Source organism: Amphiura filiformis, chromosome 11, assembly GCF_039555335.1.
Source record: "Amphiura filiformis chromosome 11, Afil_fr2py, whole genome shotgun sequence".
Classification (NCBI taxonomy): Eukaryota; Metazoa; Echinodermata; class Ophiuroidea; order Amphilepidida; family Amphiuridae; genus Amphiura; species Amphiura filiformis.
This window is the reverse complement of record NC_092638.1, coordinates 11811095-11834805: the sequence shown is the minus strand read 5'-3', so window position 1 is coordinate 11834805 and position 23711 is coordinate 11811095. Positions and strand designations below refer to the sequence as shown.

Here is a 23711-nt window from a genome sequence, read left to right as displayed (position 1 = left end):
CTGACGCCCCGCCTGAGCCCGTGCGATTGACTCCTGATGACGTAACAAGCAAAATGCTGTTTTCGCCAATGCGCAGAAGGCACTCAATTGGATATATTTTTATTCACTAATTATAAATGTAGTTATGAAGTGAGCAGGCCGACTATTAATTAGCTGGGCAATTATTTCCAAATGTGCACAGTACTACTGCCCAGGAAGTGAAGTAAAGTAAATTGACTCCATAACAGTGATCATTGTAAGGGCGTAGAGCATTCAATGTATAATAAAAGATAGAAATGGCAAGAACATACTAGCGAGTTAGGCTACCTGCGGTGCCTAACTCAATAATTACACAATATGGCAACTTTTCTTTGGCTGCGAAGCCAACCCATTTTGCATACCAGTATCTACGTATCTATCATTTGTTCCCAAAGAATGAGATTGTCGGACATTGTAACGATATAATTAATGGCATTCAATGGTCATATATTGCTCAGACAACATCATATCATTGGCAAAATTAGCTAATGTTTTGAGGACAATGAAAATAAGACGTTTAAAATTGATATTCTGCAAAACCAACTTAAGCGATGAGTTCCTTCGAACAAGACAGATTTGACCTAGAAAAAAGTTGACATCGTGAATTGACTGTGCCTGCTTTGCCAAAAGGGACTATAAACATTCTCAATGCACATAACGTATACTGTTGTTGTTCACACAAATTTTTTAAAGATATGGATAAATCAGCCGCTTCTTTTTCTTATATATTAGTCAATTGTGATATTACAATTCATATGTATATCAATATCATAATAAATATTTGGGCTAAAGATAAAAAAATATAAAAAAGTATATTAATTTCAGCGCGATCAATCTGAGACTAGCATATAAACCGTGTTAAGTCCACAAACTCGTGTACCTGATTTCCCTGTGCAATATTGCAATGCTATAGTTATTATAGTTTCAGTTGGATGAAATATTACAAAGCGAACACATAGTAACAATACTGTGTGAGGCTTGTTTCCGAAATGAGAACAAAATAGTCTGCATATTGTTATACAGCATTGTTATGGTAAATAATATATATAGTACAACTCATTGTTGCAGCAACCATGTGGCTAATGTCAAACTTGTCAAAGTGATTGTGATTGTGTCACACAGGTATTAAATGAGAGTATGATATAGTGTCCGCTTCATTTACTTACATAGTCAGCCGGCTACCTTGAAAATTAATTCCGCTTCAAACGGGGACGAACCCGTACGAACTTCACCCACACAATTTCTCTTTTTTCCAGGAGAAATATGCATAAAAAGTTGCAACAAGTGTCAACTTGTAATTTAATAATTATTCTCCTCGATAGAGATGAACTTGTTTTTGCAATAGAGCTGCCCTTTAATACATAATGTTCGCATTGTACACTAAAAGTGTTCCCGTCCCACTTTGTCTTGTCCTGCCATACGCTTGCTTCGGATATCATTAGATGTGGTCTAAATGGTCCAAATAATGTCCAGAAATGTATTACATGTATATCATTCTTTATATCTTCTCCGTCATGTAGCCTCCATTATTAACTGCGACCACCAATATGTTGATTCGACCTGAAATAAATCAGAAAAAGAAAACAGAAACTGGGAAGCAACTTGCCAGTCAACCTTACCGCTATGCAAAATTGCTATTTCATTTCGCCGTTACTACACAAAATTCCTTATCCTAGGAATGAGAGGGACAGGAATTTCCTTACTGTTTAAGTTACCCGGGAAGTTACCCAGACATAGAACAGGAATTTGTTATTTCTATTTGATTTATTATGGTACCTAAATAACCTGATGAAATGCAATATGCTTCCAACTTCCCGAAACCGATTTAATTGATCTTGTGAGTTGCCTGGTGAATTGTTAACTTTCAATGGGATCATTCTCCAAGCCTCATGAATACCAACATTGAATGACCTCCCATTGATCTCCCAAATTACTACTTCACTTGATGTTACTCAAATCCTGCCGCTTTCCCCATTTCCCCTGTCTTACATGTACGTACTAGACTCCAGATGCCCTTGAGTAAAGCCAACATCTTGAACATTTTTAACCTCCTATGCTACGTACCTCTTTTTACCAAGCTCCGTAAACACCCGATACTATTATCTATTGCCTGAATCTGCTGGAACCCCTTTATCGAGTTGCGTGACCATCTGACCTTTATACAATGTCATCAGGTGACCCTGATAAGCCTGACCTGACCCAAGAAACTGACTTTGACTGCTCCTCCATTTCCCCAAGTTCCATGAAAAACTCCTTGAGCCTTCTTATTTTGCCCTCCAATTACCTCAAATTCCAATCCCATATTTTTCAACAATCCATACCTTCTGACCTACATTATGACCTTGAACTTCTTAACCATAAACGCTCAGAAAAGAAAGGCTCATGCTTCCCTGTCTGAACAAAATCCTTAAGAAGCACCACAAACTTCAACATTCATAAAATGAAATGTCACATGCAATTGTTAACCAGTTCTGCAAAAATCCAACAGTCGGATAACGGTGGGACAACCTATGGCGATCTGACCACGAATAACCCCAAACTAACCCTAACCAAATTTCATGAACCTTTTTTTTTTTTTTTCAGTTTCCGTGGTCACCTCCCAATTTCATGAACCAACGACCCTCCATGGTGTTTGATTGACCCCTAATGATCTCCCGTTGACCTTGACCTCTGTTTGCCCTGTTGGGTGTACGCTCTGCAAATTTATTTTGAATTCATTCAAAAAAGGGAAAAAATTCTCCCCTTGAAAAAGGGTATTTATATGATATCTCATGCCCCTGTTGATCTTATGAATGCATCTAATTACCTATACATTCACTAATTTGGTAATGTGGCAGTGGCACCCCTTTTAAATTTTTCCTTGCCCAGTTCTCAAAAACCCTGGCTCCAAGGCACCCCTTTAATTGAAGGCACAAACTTCACCCTAGCCAAAATGTTTGATTACCAAACCAATATAAAATATTGTCTGGGTGCTTAGTCAAGTACTTTATTGTTTGATATATTCTCTCTACCTGACAATATGAATTATTCATGCCACAAATAATTTGCCCAATATTTTATTGTTATCCGATTCATTTTTTTTTTTTTTCCAAGCCAAACTGTCATGATCACATCCTGGGTTGATTGCCTGACAAATTCTCCCTACCTGACACACACTATGACTTATTCATGCCCCCAATAATTTGGCCAGTATATTTTATTTGAGATCTCATTCAAATTTTTGATCCAGTGGATCACATGATTGCAACTAATTAAATATTCCTGAATTCTGACAAAACAATTATCACATCAGCAGTGGCACCTGCACCCTTTTTTATTTTGCCACGCCCATGTTTTCCAAGGCCCCTCCTAGCCAATTCGATTACCCAACCAAATTTCCCTACCTAAACCATCCAAATTATTCAGGATACTAATCGTCCATTTTTTTATTTTTTTATTTATTTATTTATTTTTATTTTTCCATTCATGATAATTTTTATCTCTCGTACACAAAGTAAAAGGATGTTATGATCACATGATCGCAACTAATTAATCACTCATGAAATTGAAATTGATCAAGAGTAGGGCCTACTTATTCCAGCAACTTCGCAAGTAGTGGAGTATCAGAACTTGATAGAGTCCATGTTTATAATTAATTTTAACTTTACTTAAAATTTGCTCACCCCGTTTCGACGTCCATGTCCAAGCAAGTATCCATATTTGGCATATTAGTACATAATCACAGTTGTTTCACCGTTGTTTGCCCAGCTGGTCTTCCCAAATTGCAATACTTGATCCCAACACACAGATTTCGCCATCGTCAGACCATGATCGACAAATCGATGCATCATTGCTGTGACTCGCTGCTAACTGCTGCATTGATGCTTGAATGGGGTTTCATTTACACCTACATATAATTCCATTTCTGCTGAAAGATTCAGCATTCGGTAATTAACAGCCTTGATTGCAGCAGACTTTACTGGATGAGCGATGTCTTGCCTTCCCGATCGGTTCAAAATTCTGCACCTCTAATTTTCAAAAATCCATCAAGGTGCTAAATATTTTGTATTCCCATGACGGCTGCCATTCCTGTCATCAGTGTTTCTAGACACCAGTTGCCAACATATTTGCGATCATGCTTCCTTCGTTCAGAATAATTTATAGCTATTTCTAACTACCTCTGATTATATCATGTTATAAAAGCAAATACTATTTCCTTGAAAAGAATAAGTTTTCCCTTCCATGGAAATAATTCTGTGTTAAAAATTTTCTTCACATTGGAGATCCAACCTTCTCCTTCCATGACAGATAAAAATGTGCCTAATTCTTGACCCACTGCAGTGTCAGAGGGTTATTAACCACTTCCCATTGGCTACTTCAAACAATAGACCTTAAACCTCATTGGTCCTTATACACCTGCTTATATAAAGCCATTACTAGGCAACCAATCAATGAATCAATCATATTGATTTGTCCAAGCACAAGCTATGGACCAGGGCTAGACTCTTTCACAGGAGGTAAATTTGTTTATTGTATAGATACAATAAACTTTATTAAATCCAACCTCTTTTCCAATGTTTTGTTTGCCAAGTTTACCATATTTTGTGGTACTCATCTTTGATATTATGTTGCAACCAAGGTTATGCTTTGCCTGACTTAAAGGTCCGTAACCCGATCAACATCATCATCCACCCCCCACCCCCGATTTTTCTCATAATTTTTCGCAAAATAGATAAGAAAACATGACCTATATGTGACTGTACACCACGAATGAGCTGTAAATGTCCTAAATTGTATTCTGAGTTACAGTGTAAAATGTGCATGACGGTCGTATTCATAGGTACCTCAAGATAGGTTTTAATATAGCTCATGTAAATATTAGAAGTCTGCGTTATAAAGTTGATCATATCAGAATATTACTTGATGAGAATAATTGATATTTTATGTTTAACTGAAGCATGGCTAAATGATAATATTGACAATGGTGAACTTCATATAGATGGTTATAATATTAGTAGACTTGATAGATATATACAAGATGGTGGTGGGATTTTATGTTATATTAAGGATGGTATTGTTTTTAATGAAAAATCTGATTTGCAAAATAGTAATGTTGAAGCACACTGGATAGAGCTCAACCTGCCCTACTCAAAGCCTATCCTTCTTGGTACTGTGTACAGACCACCTGACTCAACATTTGATTACTTGAACAAGTTAGATTTAATTTTTCAAAACACTACATCTTTATATGATGATGTTCTAGTTGTTGGAGATTTCAATCTTGATATATGTAAACGCCCAAATGCAAGTTAAGTTAAGAAAATTTCAAATCACAGTAATCTTAATCAATTAATTAGTGACTATACAAGAATAACTGAGACAACTAAAACAATTATTGACTTAGCATTTGTATCACAACCTAACAAAGTATCATGTTCAGGTGTGCATAGTTTAGGGCTTTCTGATCATTCACTTATTTATATTGTACGAAAAAATAAGAAAATTAAGGCTCCATCGAAAACCATTAAATCTAGATCTTTTAAAAATTTGAATGAACATGATTTTGTTGACACTATTAAAAAAAGCTACTTGGGATGATGTTATGAAATGTTCAAATGTAGATGATGCACACCATACTTTTCAAACTATGTTTGATGATGCCTGTAACGTTCATTGTCCTGTTAAAGAGAAGCGTGTCAAGGGTTCACTCCCTGATTGGATTACAGGAGATTATATAAAACTTTCAAAGGACTATTATTTTGCTAAAGCTCATAAAACCAATAATTCTGATGATTGGAATATGGCAAGACAATTAAGAAACAAAGTCAATATACTTAATAAGACATTAAAAAGGAACTATTGTAACAAAGCCATCAACGAAAATGTAAAAGATTCTAAGAAATTATGGAGTACAATTAGGAAAATAATTCCTAAGAATATATCTAATGTTACTAATGTACAAACTCAGAATGGGCTCACTTCAAATGATAAAGAAACAGCTAATCATTTTAACACTTACTTTACCTCTATTGGAAACACATTAGCTGATGACTTTAAATGTAGTAATGATGATGTTCGTAAACTCAATGATACTTATTATAATGTTGAAAATGCAGATTTTAAATTTGATATTATAACACCTGATTTTGTGTTTGATCAAATTTGTCAGTTTTCAAATAACAAAAGTACTGGTATTGACAATGTGTGTATGAAACTATTGAAATTAGCTGCTCCTGTCATCTGTCACCCCCTTGCATATATATGTAACCTTTCCATGTTCGCTTCTGTCTTTCCTTCTATGTGGAAAAAAGCAAAAGTTACACCTATTTACAAGGATGGTCAGGCAAGAATGAAGTCAGCAATTATAGGCCTATATCAGTTCTGCCAATATTATCTAAGATTTTAGAACGAACCGTTCATGATCAACTTTACAATTATGTATAGGATAATGGCCAAGGATTAGAACGTGAGTGAATAAGAATGGCCGCGGCGAGAAGCGCCCAGGCCATTCTTATTCACTCACGTTCTAATCCGCGGCCATTAACCGACTTAATACACATCTATGACGTCGCGCTATTGTTTTATCGCTCCATTATTTTCCACGAATGGAGTGTTATAGAAATAGGTTGCTCATTTACAAATTGATCAATTGCAGATTGATACCGTAATAATAACAATGATTGTGCAGGTGCGATTGAAAAATACATTGACTTAGCTTTAGGTAAAATTTCTATAGAATTACCCATCACGATCCAGGTGTTTAGTTCAAATCATCCGTAACCACCCTCTTGAATTATAAAGATTTAAAATGTTTGTTACACAAATTAAATAAACGTAGATTTGCAAAATCATTCAAGTGATTAGACCATCAATAGGTCTTTATGCCCACTTCTAATGTGTTAAATATTGAAGTAGCTGCGTCGAGGTCTCTATTTTGCATAATAAGGAAAATTGGCAAAATGGTCATAACAGTAGTGTACCTCAAGAAAGCTAGACCTGCCGCTATACCTGAGCAACCATGCAGTTGTGAACACTATTTTTTAGCTTCGTTGAATTTGAGTAATTGTAATGATGGAACTATTCCGAGGATATAATCGTTGATTCTCACAATTAAGGACTTAAATCAGGCATGATTCTTCTTTTGGCCGAAGAAAGGTAAGAGAATTGTAAATGTGTAAACTTTGTTTTATTTGGTTGGCCCTATTATAACCCATTTTACCTAGGCCTATATGTCCCTGAACTTCGGCGGCAAAAAAAAACTTCGCCGCCCTCGCCGCGAAATAAAAGCCCAGACTTCAACTTCCAGTCCCCCTTACAAATCCAAAATAAAACCTAACAGTACTAACACTTTCATTCCCTTTTCAAATAATCGCACTCTAAAGTCACTTACACACATCAAAGTGTTATAAACACTGACGATATAAACGATTTCTTAAACGCCATGTTTAAATATTAAACATTGTTAGTGTTTAGAGTTTAAAAGTCCTCAAACGTTCGAAATTTGTAGTTACTACAACTGGGTTGGCCCTATATGTATTAAAAACCATTTTACCTTCATGTCCCTGTACTTCGAGGGCAAAAAAAAAAACACCACCACCAACAACAACCACCCCCCCCCCCCAAAAAAAAGAAGAAAACTTCGCCGCCTTCGACGCGAAATAAAAGCTCCGACCTCAACTTCCAGACCCATGGAGTATCCGTAACATTATAAAATTAATTATCGGATAGGCCTACTGATCATGTATGTTGATCGATATTCAAGCATGCCAAAATACCGTCAGATGAAACAAAATGCAGCTTGTACGAAAGCCAAATAAAATTATACAGAAAATAGGCCTACTGTGGCTTTTATCATTATTAAACATGCCCAAAGCAAACAATTAAAAAATAAACAGATTCATAGGCCTAAATGCATAGGTACAGAATGTAGCAATATGTTGCCCACGCCCCATTCCAGAAAAATACATAATTTTTTGGATTAAAATATATTATCAGTTTTGCCAAATGAAACATAGCTTAATCCTAATCCTTTAGGTTGTAGTCCTAACTGGCAATGAAAGTCAAATTTTAATATTAGGTCAATTTTTTGGAAATAAGGGCGAAAAACATTTTTAGGGTGTTTTTCGACCTTTTTCGTATTCTGTGACAGTCAGGCCCAAAGACTTGAACAAAGACTAATTTCAAGTTCATGCATTCTAATAATTTGGAAAACACATTTTCCAATCTTTTTAATATCCAATTAGCAAAAATGACATGTGATATTAAAATTATGAGCAACTCTTAGCCTATACTCAAGATTTTGAATGCTTAGACTTGTGCCAAGTCTTACAATTTTGTCACTACAATTGTAAGAAAACATGCAAAATTGCATGTTTTGGGACTTACCTCAAATTGACCAAATATTGAAATTTGACTTTTAGTGCCAGTTAGGACTAGCTAAAGGATTAGGATTTAGCTATGTTTCATTTGGCAAAACATGACAATATTTTTTTATTCAAAAAATTAGTTCTGTATTTTTCTGGAATAGGAAAAGACACTGAAAATGTAGTATAAAAATATAAAGAAGAAAAAATGTTATAAAAGTTAACTTCCCTTTTTGTCTCGCCTGAACTTTGTTCAGGATGGGACTTAGTAATCACTATTTCTGTCTGTCCGTGCGTGTGTGTGGGGGTGTGTGTGTGGGGGGGTGTGTGTGGATGTATGTGTGTCCGTCCGGAGCTGTATCTGGGGAACCGTAAGACTTACGGCGACGCTACTTGGTGGGAGGAAGGGTATCCAAGTTTGCTCCGTTACCGTATGTTTTCGGTGAAAAATATGCAAATTAACATAGCTAATTTGCATAATTTATGCGAAAATCAGCGCAAATTGATAGCGGAGTTTGTGGACAGACTATCTCAAGATCCGTCGGGCGCATGGTAACGAAACCTGGTGGCAGCTATGATACACATCTGCTGATCACCTGATTAGTTTCGGCGAAAAGTATGCGCATTTAGTTGTTAATTTGCATAATTTATGCGGAACGATTCTACAAATATGGTTGGAAATCTGAAGAAATCCGCCTTGTGGACCTGTATGGGGGATTCGTAAGATCCCTAAGCCCTATGATGATGAAACGTGGTAGGGGGTAGTATGACCAGAGGATCTCAACCCGATGCGATTTTCAGCGCAAAATATGGTAATTAATTAAGTACCTAATTTGCATAATTTATGCATAAAATGCAAAAACCTATTTTCTCGGAGACTAGGGGTCGCACGTTCTCCAAACTTGGTGGGTGGGTGCATCTTCACCCGAGACAGAACAAGTTTGTATTGGTTAGTGCATCAAGGTCACCCAAGGTCATCCAGGGGTCATCTGAGGTCAAATGACTAAAAACTGTCGTATGGGCACGAAACTTGGTGGGTACGGTCAACATAATGTGGTAGGGGGTAGTATGACCAGAGGATCTCAACCCGATGCGATTTTCAGCGCAAAATATGGTAATTAATTAAGTACCTAATTTGCATAATTTATGCATAAAATGCAAAAACCTATTTTCTCGGAGACTAGGGGTCGCACGTTCTCCAAACTTGGTGGGTGGGTGCATCTTCACCCCTGACAGAACAAGTTTGTATTGGTTAGTGCGTCAAGGTCACCCAAGGTCATCCAGGGGTCATCTGAGGTCAAATGACTAAACTGTCGTATGGGCACGAAACTTGGTGGGTACGGTCAACATAATGTGGTAGGGGGTAGTATGACCAGAGGATGCACACTAGTACCCCCCCGCATGTGGCCCCTCCCACACACTCAAAGTTGAGGGGGGGGGGTCAAAAATTTAATGAAATATTGTTTTTAGCTGCGGGTAGCAGCTCAATAAATCAGCATGTCTCTCCGTCTGTTAGTCCGTCCGTTAGGAAATTGAAATTTGTTTTCGAAATTTTTTTTTTGAAAGCTTTGTCCCCGAAAATCGTTTGGACATCAAAAGTGTCCGAAATCGGTTTCGAACACTTTTGATGTCAAGACGCTTTGTCCCCGAAAATCGTTTGGGCATCAAAAGTGTGCGAAATCGGTGTCCGAACACTTTTGATGTCAAGACGCTTTCTTCCCGAAAATCGTTTGGGCATCAAAAGTGTCCGAAATCGGTTTCCGAACACTTTTGATGTCAAGACGCTTTGTCCCCGAAAATCGTTTGGACATCAAAAGTGTCCGAAATCGGTTTCGAACACTTTTGATGTCAAGACGCTTTATCCCCGAAAATCGTTTGGGCATCAAAAGTGTGCGAAATCGGTGTCCGAACACTTTTGATGTCAAGACGCTTTCTTCCCGAAAATCGTTTGGGCATCAAAAGTGTCCGAAATCGGTTTCCGAACACTTTTGATGTCAAGACGCTTTGTCCCCGAAAAAAATCGTTTGGACATCAAAAGTGTCCGAAATCGGTTTCGAACACTTTTGATGTCAAGACGCTTTGTCCCCGAAAATCGTTTGGGCATCGAAAGTGTGCGAAATCGGTGTCCGAACACTTTTGATGTCAAGACGCTTTCTTCCCGAAAATCGTTTGGGCATCAAAAGTGTCCGAAATCGGTTTCCGAACACTTTTGATGTCAAGACGCTTTGTCCCCGAAAATCGTTTGGGCATCAAAAGTGTCTGAAATCGGTGTCCGAACACTTTTGATGTCAAGACGACTTCTTCCCGAAAATCGTTTGGGCATCAAAAGTGTCCGAAATTGGTTTCCGAACACTTTTGATGTCAAGACGCTTTGTCCCGTGGATGGAAATACCCTTTCTGGCATTATTTTAAGATGAGCGCCCTCAAAGGATAAGCTCACAGAGGGGTTACAGGTCAAAATAGGGGTCAAAGAAAAAAAACCTGCTTCAAAGACACCAACACTGCAAAATTGAATTCCTTGTCCCGCAGCGACCGCTACGGATCCGACGATACTTGTTATATTGCGCATTACATATATCAATTTCGGTCGTGTAGGCCAAGTTATTAGGCCAGAAAAAGACTTTGAAGAATGTCTCATGTACAAAAGTATAGGAAACTGAACATTTAAAACCACCTTTTTAGGGTGAAGGAAGCATTTTTTCAAAAAATGTCTAAAACAGGTTTTATGTCAAAAATGGTCTATCATACAATGTAGTCTTCATGCACACTAGTACCCCCCCATGTGGCCCCCTCCCACACACTCGAAGTTGAGGGGGTCAAAATTTAGAGTCATTTTTGGGTCATCCAAGGTCACCCAGGGGTCATCTGAGGTCAAATTACTTACAACTGTTATATGGGCATGACACCTGGTGGTTACAGTCAACATTTAAAGTCAAATTTTTGGAAGGTCATTTCAGGGACATCTGAGGTCACCCATGGGTCATCTGTGGTCAAATTTCTAAAACTGTCACAGGGGCATGAAACTTGGTGGGTACAGTCATCATTTAGAGCCAAATTTTTGGACAGTCATTGCAAGGTCATCTGAGGTCACTCAGAGGTCATCTGAAGTCAAATGACTAAAAACTGTTGTATGGGCATGAAACTTGATTGGTACAGTCAACATTTAGAGCCCAATTTTTGGGGTCAGTAGGGGTCATTTGAGGTCAAATTAGTCAAAATTGTCAGATGGGCATGATACTTGGTGGGTACAGTCACCATCAGCCAGGTAATTGTGCCCAGCCGAGACCCACCAAAATTTAGGGATCAAAGGTCAAATTCCAATATTGGTCCAATCAAGCTCAAATTGAACAGGCAAATCGCCATGGGTTGTTGCAGGTTCATTTACTTCTACCAAAAGTAATTGTAAAAGCAGGCAATCGCGAAAGCAGGCGAGACTCGTGGTTCGAGAACCGCCTTGTTTACCTAAATTGAGCGTGGAAAGAAAGGTCCAAATATTAAAAGTATACGGGTCTAATAAATGAAGCCTAAAATAAGTATTTTCCAAAGTGAGGCTAAAAACATATCTTGCATAATAAGTAGGCCTACAACTTAGCCAACAATTTAACCTGCCCGTTATGATCTTGCCTTGCTTTTCACAGATTGCATTGTAAATTTATGTTTAAGGGCTCGGATAGCGACGTTTTCACGTATTTTTGTGGGACCTGAGAGCACATCAGACACATCGAATTGCAATTTGAATATGAGGAATGTCCTAAATTTTGATTTTTTAAAATTCGCGATATAATACACATTTTATGGCAAATTATTAAAATATATAGTTTTGAAATTTAAAAGTCCTCAAAGTAATTGTATAAATCTAACGATATGCACTTAAAGAGTATGAAGTTTGGGTGAACAGCATACGTCCATCATATGAAAATTTTGACCTTCATTATTGAAGATAATAGCTCAAAACACTAAAACAAAATGTAGGTCTTTTTGGAAAAATGTTTATGTTCAATATGAAAGTTCAAAATTGATGGTCGGCTTTTCATCCCATCTGCAGTTTAATTACGTGTCATTAGATTTATAAAGTTTACTTCGAGGACTAATAATTCGTATCATTGTTTTGCATGAATGAAGTGATGATAACAATTATACTGCACTTTTCGCAAATACTTGCTTTTCGAAAGTGCAATTGTTATTAACACTACATTCGTGAATGCCAGTACTCTTTCCCTGACAAGTATTTGGTCTCAGAAAAAAGAGAAAGGCATTACGAATGGCGTGTTATTGTAATCATCGCTCCATTCGTGGAAAATAATGGAGCGCTAAAACAATAGCGCGACGTCATAGGTGTGTATTAACTTACTTTAAACAATATTTTAAATCCATGTCAGTCAGGTTTTAGACATAATCACAGTACTAGTACTGCTCTTCTAGATGTAACTGATTATATCTTAAGTAACATGAATGACGGTAAAGTAACTGGGTCAATTTTCTTAGATCTTAAAAAAGCCTTTGATACAGTAAATCATGATCTTTTATTTGATAAATTGTATCATATGGTATCACTGGCATGTCACTGGACTGGTTCAAATCATATCTGAGTGGTAGATCCCAAGCTGTCAATATAAATTCTACTCTTTCTGATTTTAAAGATATTAATATTGGGATACCACAAGGATCAATATTGGGTCCTCTGTTATTTATTATTTTTGTTAATTCATTACCGGATTCTGTTAATTGTAAGTGTGTAATGTATGCAGATGATACAACTCTATTAGTTAGTTCACCAGATCCAACAATATTACAGACTGATCTCAAGAGTAACCTTGATATGATAGCTAGATGGTTCAAGTCTAATAAACTCACTTTAAACATTAAGAAGACTAAGATCATGCTCTTTGGCTCTAGTCAGAAATTAAGTAAATTTAATGACATATCTCTTACCTATGGAAACGAGAGCATAGAAATTGTAAATAAATATAAATATTTAGGTGTTGTATTTGATCCAAACTTATCTTGGAGTGAACATGTAAATTATATGTCATCTAATGTATCTAAACGTATTGGTGTCATTGGTAGAGTCAAGAATTATCTTCCACCTAGTACTGTGAACATGCTCGCTAAAGCTCTAGTCTTCCCTCATTTTGACTATTGTAGCTCTGTATGGAATAATTTCAATGCTTATCATCATCATGAGCTCCAGGTCTTGCAGAACAAGCTTGCTCGTATACAAGCGGCTAGGGGACGCAGGGGTAACCTTGTCAATCAAATACTTCATCCATTGTGTTCAATACTTAGTCCGATAAGTGGTCGATGTATATCGATAAAAGCAGGATCAAGATCATGGAATTAAACGGGCGGCGCACTTTAATACTTTACGAGGTGATTCAGCCAGGTACCTGGATTCAGCACTCAACAACAAGTTGTCATGACTTAATTTATTCTTTATGATTACGATTTAAAAAAACAATAATAAAAATATAAACAAAATAATGATAATATTATAAGAATATAAGATATATTAGATTTTTATTTATTAGGCCAAGTAAAATAAAAAACATGTTTCACGTCCGGGTTTTTGAAAAAAAGGAGGAAGAGGGGGCTTTTTATTTTTTTTTTTATCGCAAAATCAGTGTAAATACCCATAATTAGTGCTGTTTTAGCGTAAACTATAATGCCTGGAAAAAGGAGGAGGCCTCTTTTTATTTGTTGTTCTGAGGGATAGGCCCCCTTTAACTATCACAAAACCTTATAAAAGTGTTGCTTGTGTATTAGCAAGGCTATAGAAAGCATCTCTACTTCCTAGACATATTTGTTGAAAAGTTATAACTGAATTTCAAAAAATAAAAATTAAATTGAAGAAACCTCAAAAAAGGAAGCGGGAGGGGACGTGAAACATGTTTTATTTTTTATTTGGCCTTAAAGAAATTAAAACTTTTTTTTTTATCATTATCATAGGCCTAAATATCTTGTCATAAAATATAGGCCTAAATTGAATACAAATACCAATTCAATTTAGCAGAAAAATGTTATATTAAAATGCGCTTTGTGTTTTTTTTGTTTGGTTAAAACTAAGCACTTTAATAATTCTCAAATTGTTATAGGAATGCGTATTTATTAGTATTATAGTTTTGCAATATTATTTTTGTTACATCGGGTATAATAGTCTCAGTTTATATATTGTGTTATTCAAATTTTGAATTATGTTCAATTATCCCAGCAAACACAAAATGTTTTCGAGTTTTCAACATTATTCGCAAAAGGTTAGAAAAGGTTGCCAGAAAATGTTTAAATGTCGGGTTATATAAAGGGTAGGGTAGACTGGGGTAAATTGGGACACGGGGTAATTTGGGACAGTGATTTCGAAAACACTTTTATACCTTAAAATAATCACATTTTGAACATTTTTGCAACAAAATAACTTTGATATAATGTCTATTTATATTTCCAACCAATTAAAAGTACCATTCTTCATTAAAACAGGAACTTCTGAGGGTCGAAATCATCTAAATCAATATTACATTTTGTTTTCATATCTAAGCAGAGGTCACGACTGGAGGCTAAATAACTAAATCAATGGCCCGGATTAGTGTTTCTCAAATTAAAAAATAACTTCTAAGCTACCTTTTCAATTAATTAAAGTAAAAATTGTTACTTTTTTCTTCGAAAATTATAAGAACAGTTTTCTTTTAGAAATGTGTCAAATTGGGGTAAAATGGGACGCTATTGATTTACTGTGTGCTAACTCGCACTGTCCCATTTTGCCCCAACAAAAAAATCCCATAGTAAATCAATGGCGTCCCATTTTACCCCAGCTGTCCCATTTAACCCCAGCCTCTTTACAGCAACAATTTCGCAGTGGGGTAAAATGGGACGCCTTAGACTCCTTAATAGAATAATGAAGCCGGGGGCTGACGGGCACCATTTTGGCACCGAGTAAAATCTGGTGGGGCAAAATGGGACATTAGGTGGACCAATTTGCCCCACTTCCCCCTAGGCCCTATATATAAAAGGGAATAAAACTTTCATAACTTATTCTCAAATATTCTCAAACATATCATTATTTAACTGGTGACAAAATATTTGGCAAACAATGTTAGCAGAAAATATTTTTCAATAACATTTTGAAAACATTTAAAAAATATTTTTGTAGTGTGTTTCCATACAAAACGTTTTAAAATGTTTTCATGACCTTTATTTAACCCGACATTTAATGTTATTCAAACGGTTTTTTTTCACCAAAGCCAAAACCCAAAAATGCTTTGTGTTTGCCGGGATGGCCTTTCAGACCTTCACATTAAAATATAGATTACTTGGTAGTTTTATATTATAAATGGTCAATGATTTAACATAAAAGTTGTTATTAGGCCTATTATCATTATTTATAACATAGTGATGATTTTTCATTATTATTATAAAATTTTATTTCATTTTAACTTGTAATATTTTATAATTGTTTAATTTTTATTCCATGCAGATTTACATGTATGCGCACATGTTAAACTTGGTCAATTTCGCACAGTGGTCCTCTGGGGATAATTGCCTATCGATTGGATTGATCATGGATATAAACGTATTGGTGATGTCATAAGCTTAACTTTGGTGGACAATAGAATAACCATTGATTGACAAGGTTACCCCTGCGTCCCCTAGCCGCTTGTTGCTCGTATGCTCCTCCATGCTGACATCAGAACTCCAATTGACCAAATGATGGAAGACCTGAATTGGGTAAAACTTAATTGTAGATGGGATAATCAATCCCTGATTGTTACTTTCAAGTGTCTGAAACAAATAGCTCCATCCTACCTCTCATCTTTTTTCACTTTCTCACACGCAACACATAACAAATGTACTCGAAGTCAAACCCATAATGCCCTGATTGTTCCTGCATGGAATATTCTTGCTGGTAAAAGAACCTTCAATTACAGAGCTGCAGTACTCTGGAATAATCTCCCTCAGAACATTCGTTCAAACTTTATGGCCATGAGTATGTATGAGTTCAAGAATGCTATTGCTGTTTAACAATACTGTGTGTAGCCTTTATATAATTATGTAATTATGAGTTTGTTTTTGGTAATGATATATTGTTACTATTACCTGTATTAATATTATAATATTTTGTCATGCTTGTATTATACAATGTACATTACTGTATCATTCCCATATCATCATTTTGTATTATAGTATTCTGCACATTTTAATTATTTTTCTACATGTAATTGTATATATTGTCTGATCTGGACCTCTTGGGAGATCAGTACTTATGTATTGAAAGAGCTTACCAGAATAAAGATAGATTGAATGGATGAATGAATGTTTGCTTAGGCTAAATCCTATTCAAGTGGTGGGATTTTGAATGCTACATGTTATTTGATCATTATATTTAGATTTTGTGTAGACATATATAGAGGGGGGTCATTATTTCTCAAATCACCCAAAAAAATATGATTTTACACCTCACCCCCTTCAAATTTGTTCAAAATTGGTATACAGGGTGATTTTGGCTGGCAAAGCTCAAATTTCAAATTTTAGCTTAATCGGACGTACGGTTTTCGCGCTATGCCCCGCCCATTTTTGGCGATTTCGGCGAAAAATGGCGCGCCCATCAATATTGTCGCGACCATATCTCTGTAACCGTAGGTCCTACTGAGCTGAAATTGGTGTCATTTTTTAGCTAATCTCTCAAAGAATCCAAATCTACTATCATTTAGTGTGTAGGAGGAAGAGAAAAAATATGACCTTTTTTTCTGTACTTTGACCTTGAATTTGACCTTGTTGCCCACGTGACCGCGAAGGCGAATTTGCGTTGGAATTACACCTCCATATGTTGTCTACATAATATCAAAAAATTGGAGGGGTAATATTTTTTGTTTTCTTGCTAGGCTTTCATAAAGCAAGCATGTGGTTGAAAAACTGTAATTTTGTATGTAGGCTCAGTATATTGTACACGTGATACTATTATAATATAGGCCAATTGTATATAGGCCTATTATATAATATGTACATGCATTAAATACATATGTTTTCACCTGCATGCTTGCTTTGTGAAAGCCTAGCAAAAAAACAAAAAATATTACCCCTCCAATTTTTTGATATTTTGTAGACAACATATGGGGGTATAATCCCAACCCAAATTCGCCTCGCGGTCATGTGGGCAACAAGGTCAAATTCAAGGTCAAAGTGCAGAAAAAAAGGTCACAAATTTTCTCTTACTCCTACATACTAAATGATAGCAGATTTGGATTCTTTGAGAGATTAGCTAAATAATGACACCAATTTCAGCTCAGTAGGACCTACAGTTACGGAGATATGGTCGCGACAATATTGATGGGCGCGCCATTTTTCGCCGAAATCGCAAAAAATGGGTGGGGCATAGCGCGAAAACCGTACGTCCGATTAAGCTAAAATTTGAAATTTGAGCTTTGCCAGCCAAAATCACCCTGTATACCAATTTTGAACAAATTTGAAGGGGGTGAGGTGTTTCCCATTGGGTGAATTGAGAAATAATGACCCAGGGGGGCCAATAATGAACTGTTTGATTATGTGCCGATATCAGATAACTCCTGACTTTGCTCCTCCTATTTTGTTTTTTTTCTTAAGGAACACCAAATTTACCAGAAGCCATATCAAAGAAAGTAGCACAGCAACTACAATCGCAACAAGATGACCACAAGGGTGTTCCTGAATTCCACATTTGGGATTTTGGTGGTCATGATGTATATTACACGACACATCAGGTAAGTGCATTTTTTATGAATGCACCGGAGATATTATGATTCCTGGTTTGTCCGTCTGTCTGTCTGTCTGTCTGAGGTTACAACTAGTAAGGTGTATAGTTATGTATACTGTTCACTTATATTTTTTGTTAAGTCAACTTTTTTTTTTGTTGCTAAGTTGACTTGGCATGATAATTATCGTACGCTATGAAATAGAGTAAAGATTATAGGAACGCTTCCGTCTGAAGATCCGTCCGTCAGTCCGTCCTCCGGGGAGGGGGGGGGGCACTCAATCTTTTTTTGGTAGGGGTGTGCCACCGCCAGTTTTGAACTCGAGGTCTAAGGAACTGATCGGCCGGCCAAAAAGGGGTCTAGGGAACTGATCGGCCGGTCAAAAAGGGGGTCTTGGGAACTAATTAACCGCCAAAAAGGGGGGTCTTGGGAACTGATCAGCCGCCAAAATCTGAAAATGGGGGTCTCGGAACGAAATCATGCACAGGCCAAACCAAGGTTCAATTTCGTTGCGTTTTTGCCACAGATCTTTGGAGGAATCATTAAATTAAATTATTAAATCAGGAAAACCATTTATGCAAAATTGGTCTGAGTGGCCTACGATGGAAATCTCATCAAAGCAAAACAGCATTCGAATCAAAATTACTAAACCCTGTACTGTAGACCTACCTATAGATAGCCTACTGATAATTATAGCAGCAGCCAGCATCATTACATAAAAGCCCACCATAAAAACAAACCCACAAAAATATTTTTTCTGTGCCGTTTAAAGAAAAACATTTAGGCTACATTAATTGAACTGCCATGCATACATGAGATAATTGAGTGAAGTATGCAGAATTTGGCAGCCATTGCACAAACCAGTAGATCGTAAATTACCTTTTAATTCACTGTTATGGCCAGCTGCAAGGACGTGTACATAATTATTTGAGGTACTTTTCCTCATATTTGGCAATTTTATTCCCAAAAGAGATCTCAAAATCATTTATTTCCAGCAAAATGTTTATCAGCTGAAGGCCTCGGCACTCGGCAGTGCTGCAATATCACTGTTTACAAACAACCAACCAGTGTTGCCACTGCTGAAGGAGCCCAAAAATCCTGCCCAAAATTCACATTACAATGTGTTTCAATGGGGAAGAAATTGATGGAAAATTCCTATGAAGCTTTTGGGCTCACAAAAGTAGCTTTTGGGCTTGAAAAAGTAGGACAGAAAACACTCGCCGATGAGAGCGGAGATCGATGATCTGAGAGTCAATGGAACGGCTAGAAAAATTTCGGGGCTTCAAGAGCGGCAATCAATGAATTCAGAGGTCCGTATGCACAAAAGAGTTAGACCGAGTCTAAAGTTAGACCTGGTCTAAGTGGAATTTAGTTCCACCAGGAATGGTCCTTTAGTCTTATTTCTTTACTAGAGTAGCTAGCAAATTTTAAGGATTTAAAAGCAAAGTTAAAAAATAATGCAAAATACCTTCAAAAAATGTAAAAGAAATTGTCCTTTCTCCTGGTACTAAATTCCACTTAGACCAGGTCTAACTTTAGACCCGGTCTAACTCTTTTGTGCATACGGACCAGAGGGTCTAAGGAACGGCTAGCGGCTCTGAAAAAGGGGGTCGTCGCCGCGGCACATACCCGTATAGCTGGGTAATGTGAGTGCCCTCCCCGGGTCCGTCCTTCCTTCATTGTAAAAAATTATTTCTCAATAATTGTGTTTGTAGTCGCTATTATTTATAAACAGGAATAAATGTAATAGAGTTGGTATCATTGTGTGACGTTTTTGTTTTAAAGTTTGTTCAACAGAAAAATTATATCGGATTATGTTTTACTTTTGACGTTATGTTTGTTAGTTGGTTTTAATGGTTAAAGTTTCTTTTAGTAGAGAGAAACTGTAAAACTATACCATTGATTTAGAAACACTGTATATAATTGTTCCTGATTTTTCAATTGAGTACACACTCTGTTATTAGCACCTTTTGTTATGTCTTTGACTAATATACTGTGAGTAAATAAAATGAGAGCTATAAAATACAATCAATTAGGCCAGGCAAATATGTTGGGGAAATTGTAATATATGATACACCTACCCATCATGCAGTGGGAGTTTTAATGATATTTTGCCAAATGCAATCACCACATACACTCAGAAGGGCACTTAGATCAATTTGCATTGTGGGATATGATGCCATCAATCCCATGTCTAGCCACTAATCTACACTCATAAAACTAATATCATTAGATTCAATGAGAAATTGTCACAGTTGATGAACATAGAGTGTTATACATGCAATGTCAAATTGGGGGGGGGGCAAGGAGTATCATTTTTTCAATCAATTTAGTATCCTTTGTGTTGTTATCATTATACAATAAAAATTCCTTTAAAAAAGGAATGGGGCTCCCAATGGGAGCTTTGATGTGAGATGCTGAAATCCGAGGGGGTGGGGAGGGCACTTAGATCAATTTGCATTGTGGGATATGATGCCATCAATCCCATGTCTAGCCACTAATCTACACTCATAAAACTAATATCATTAGATTAAATGGCCATTAAAATTGATAAAAATCTAGATATTTGGGTTGCCTTCAATGAGAAATTGTCACAGTTGATGAACATAGAATGTTATACATGCAATGTCAAATTGGGGGGGCAAGGAGTATCATTTTTCAATCAATTTAGTATCCTTTGTGTCGTTATCATTATACAATAAAATTCCTTTAAAAAGGAATGGGGCTCCCAATGGGAGATGCTGAAATCCGAGGGGGGAGGGCACTCCCACTGTGAAGGTGACGCGCATGTGTAAGGCTGATAAGACCCCCTTTTTCACCATCTATCACCCAAAGACTTTGAAATGACAAAGCCATTTGAAGTCACTAGAAATTCAATTTTTGAGGCTTCTTTAGGCTCTCACACAAAGACCCCATTAAAAAGTCATTCTCACCCAATGCCCCCCCCTCCCTTATAATTTAGATCCAAACGGATCTACTCTCTCAACCAATGACCCCATATTCTGTACATTTTGGTCTCCCTGAATGCCAAAAACCATGCTCTCACACAACATTATAGGCCATACATGCAATGTTAAATTGCAATGTTAAATTGGGGGGGGGGCAAGGGGGTATTATTTTTGCAATCAATTTAGTATCCTTTATATTATGGCATTGTGTCGTTATCATTATAGAATAAAAATTCCTTTAAAAAAACAACAAAAAACAGTAACAATCCTGTTGACCCTGGCTGGAGAAAATTATAAACGACTGCAAATTAGTCTATGAGTAAATTGTAGGTCAATGAATTATGCAAACCACATAAAATAACGTTGCACAAGCCAGTGATCTCCTTGCAATACAAACCGCACAAAATAGCGTACGATACGTTAGGTGGTCTACTTGTTAATTTTGCTAAGACGACATCCATTTGTTGGTATGTCGACTTGGCATGATGATTTATCTTGAAATTGTTGACTTACGTTTTTGGTAAGTTGTCTTGACGAGATAAATTATATCGTCATGTTGACAAAATGCTGATAACATGGCAAGATAACTATCTTGTCAAGTCGTGGCACTTAGACGATTCCGTAATATACAGTATGTTTGACCATGGAAATAGTAGAATTTTATCCATGGTTTGACAAAAGGTTAAATGACGTTATTGGAATCACAATAAATGTTACGAGTTGAAGTCGGTATTATATGAAGGAAAGAACATAAACTTTATTGTTAATTTCTTTTGATTTGTAAATTTCAGAGATGTGAATAGAGGTGTTACGAAGACACCACCACAAATGTGAATGAAAATCAAACAAGTTTCTTTGATAAAAAAAATAATATCACAATAGCAATGGATGCTTAAATTGTGTTATCCTTGATTTAGTCAAGAAATTGATTAATAAAACATTGAAAAAAAGGTTGTGCCAAGCTTTGAACCGCAGCGAAAATATCAGAAAGAAATTAGAAGTTCATCGCTTTGACCGCTTGGGGCGAATGGGGCTCAGAATTTGTATGTAGGGTATCAAGGAAAATGCTAGGGTATATTTTAAAGTGAATCTGAAAATGTAGTGCAAAGGTGATTCGCATTTAGGGCTGTAGTCGTCTAGAAAAAAATCTGGATATCAGTATTAGTTTCCAATAATTTTAGTTATGAAATACAGCTTGAAATGAAGCAAGAATGTTTGTTTATTTATCAAGCAATGATTGGCTGTAGGATTGGTGGCACTTTTTGAATTAACGAGTTGTTAAAATATTACACTTGAGACAGTAAATAAGATTTGGCATGGTTTTAGATATATTTTGAACCCAGCAAAAAATATCATAGAACAATAGAACTAAAGAGTATTTTGTTATGTGTAAATATAGTCTCGCGGAGCATCTGTTTAGTCTTCTTTATCAACTTTTTTTTTTAACTTGCTGGTCACGGCTACCGTGTGACTCTAATACGATGTTGTTTTTATTTTATGCCCACTAATGACATGATTGTTTGACTTTCTTAATGCCTTAGGTTTTCTTAAGCCACAGAGCTATCTACGTATTAGTATTTGATCTTCGACTTGACCTCAGTCAACCTGTCAAAGTTAAGGTTCCTAACACTGAAGAGGTAAGAACTGTAAGAAATTTGATTGTATTCGTCTGTCTCATTTGTCCCAGTTTTGTCCAATCACAATGTCCCCCAAATTGAGAGTGCTACATGCATGTGACCTGAGCATCCGCTTGTTTTATGTGCTAGTATATTCGCCTTTTCCCCACCCACAGGCATCTAATTATTGCCTTGACAAGAGCAACAAAATGCTTTGCTGTGGCTCTGACTAGGTTGTTATCGTAAACCCCTAGTGTCATTGTCAAACCCCTAGTGTCATTGTCATGTACTGTTTTCATCATTATGAACAACAGCGGTAGCAAAGCCCTTCATAACAAGTATAATGTTGCAATTTATCATGCAAAGTGCACATTTTTAACAACATATCAAATTGATAATTTAAATTTAAATCTGTTTTCTAACTGGCGACGTTTCACATCCTATCCGGGATATAGTCTATATAATAGTTCTGTGACCCCGTCAATCAATCACTGATTGCTGTTGGACTTACGTATCGAGTTTGATGCATTGACCATGGAATATGAAAACATCAAAACATCAGAAATCTAAATCCATCATTAGTAACATTGTCATCGGAGAATCGCAAATTACACCATCTTGTGATGCACGAAATCTGGGTGTCATCTTTGATTCTGACATGTCTCATCATCAAATCCGTAACATTGGCAAGATACGCAAATATCTCACAACAGAAGCAACTAAACTCATTGTTCATTCTCTTGTAATATGTCACTTGGACACATGTAATTCTCTTTTGTACGGTCTTCCACAATCACAGCTTCGTCGTCTGCAATTGGTTCAAAATACTGCCGCTCGCCTCATCACTCTCACAAAGAAACGTTCGCACATCACTCCAATTCTAATTGACTTGCACTGGCTGCCTGTTGAACAACGCATTGAATTTAAGATCCTCACTTTTGTTTTCAAATCACAAAACGGACTTGCACCATCGTATATCGCCGATCTTCTGCACATTTATATACCTGGACGCACTGGACTTCGTCCAGCCAATCTTCATCTTCTTCAGGAACCACGATCTAGCAACTCTTT

The 23711-nt window shown here is 36.6% G+C and overlaps 2 protein-coding genes across 4 annotated transcripts in view; one reads left to right on the top strand and one right to left on the bottom strand.

Moving 5' to 3' along the window:
- LOC140164357 (monocarboxylate transporter 12-like) overlaps positions 1-23711 on the bottom strand; it is a 272528-nt gene that overhangs the window by 103338 nt on the left and 145479 nt on the right. The window lies entirely within an intron of this gene.
- Positions 1-23711, top strand: part of LOC140164356 (uncharacterized) — a 110995-nt gene that overhangs the window by 54136 nt on the left and 33148 nt on the right. For both annotated transcript variants that reach the window (XM_072187629.1, XM_072187630.1), the window contains 2 exons: positions 17949-18085; positions 22566-22661. In XM_072187629.1, coding sequence (XP_072043730.1) covers positions 17949-18085; positions 22566-22661 — 233 coding nt within the window. The remainder of the gene's footprint in view (positions 1-17948; positions 18086-22565; positions 22662-23711) is intronic.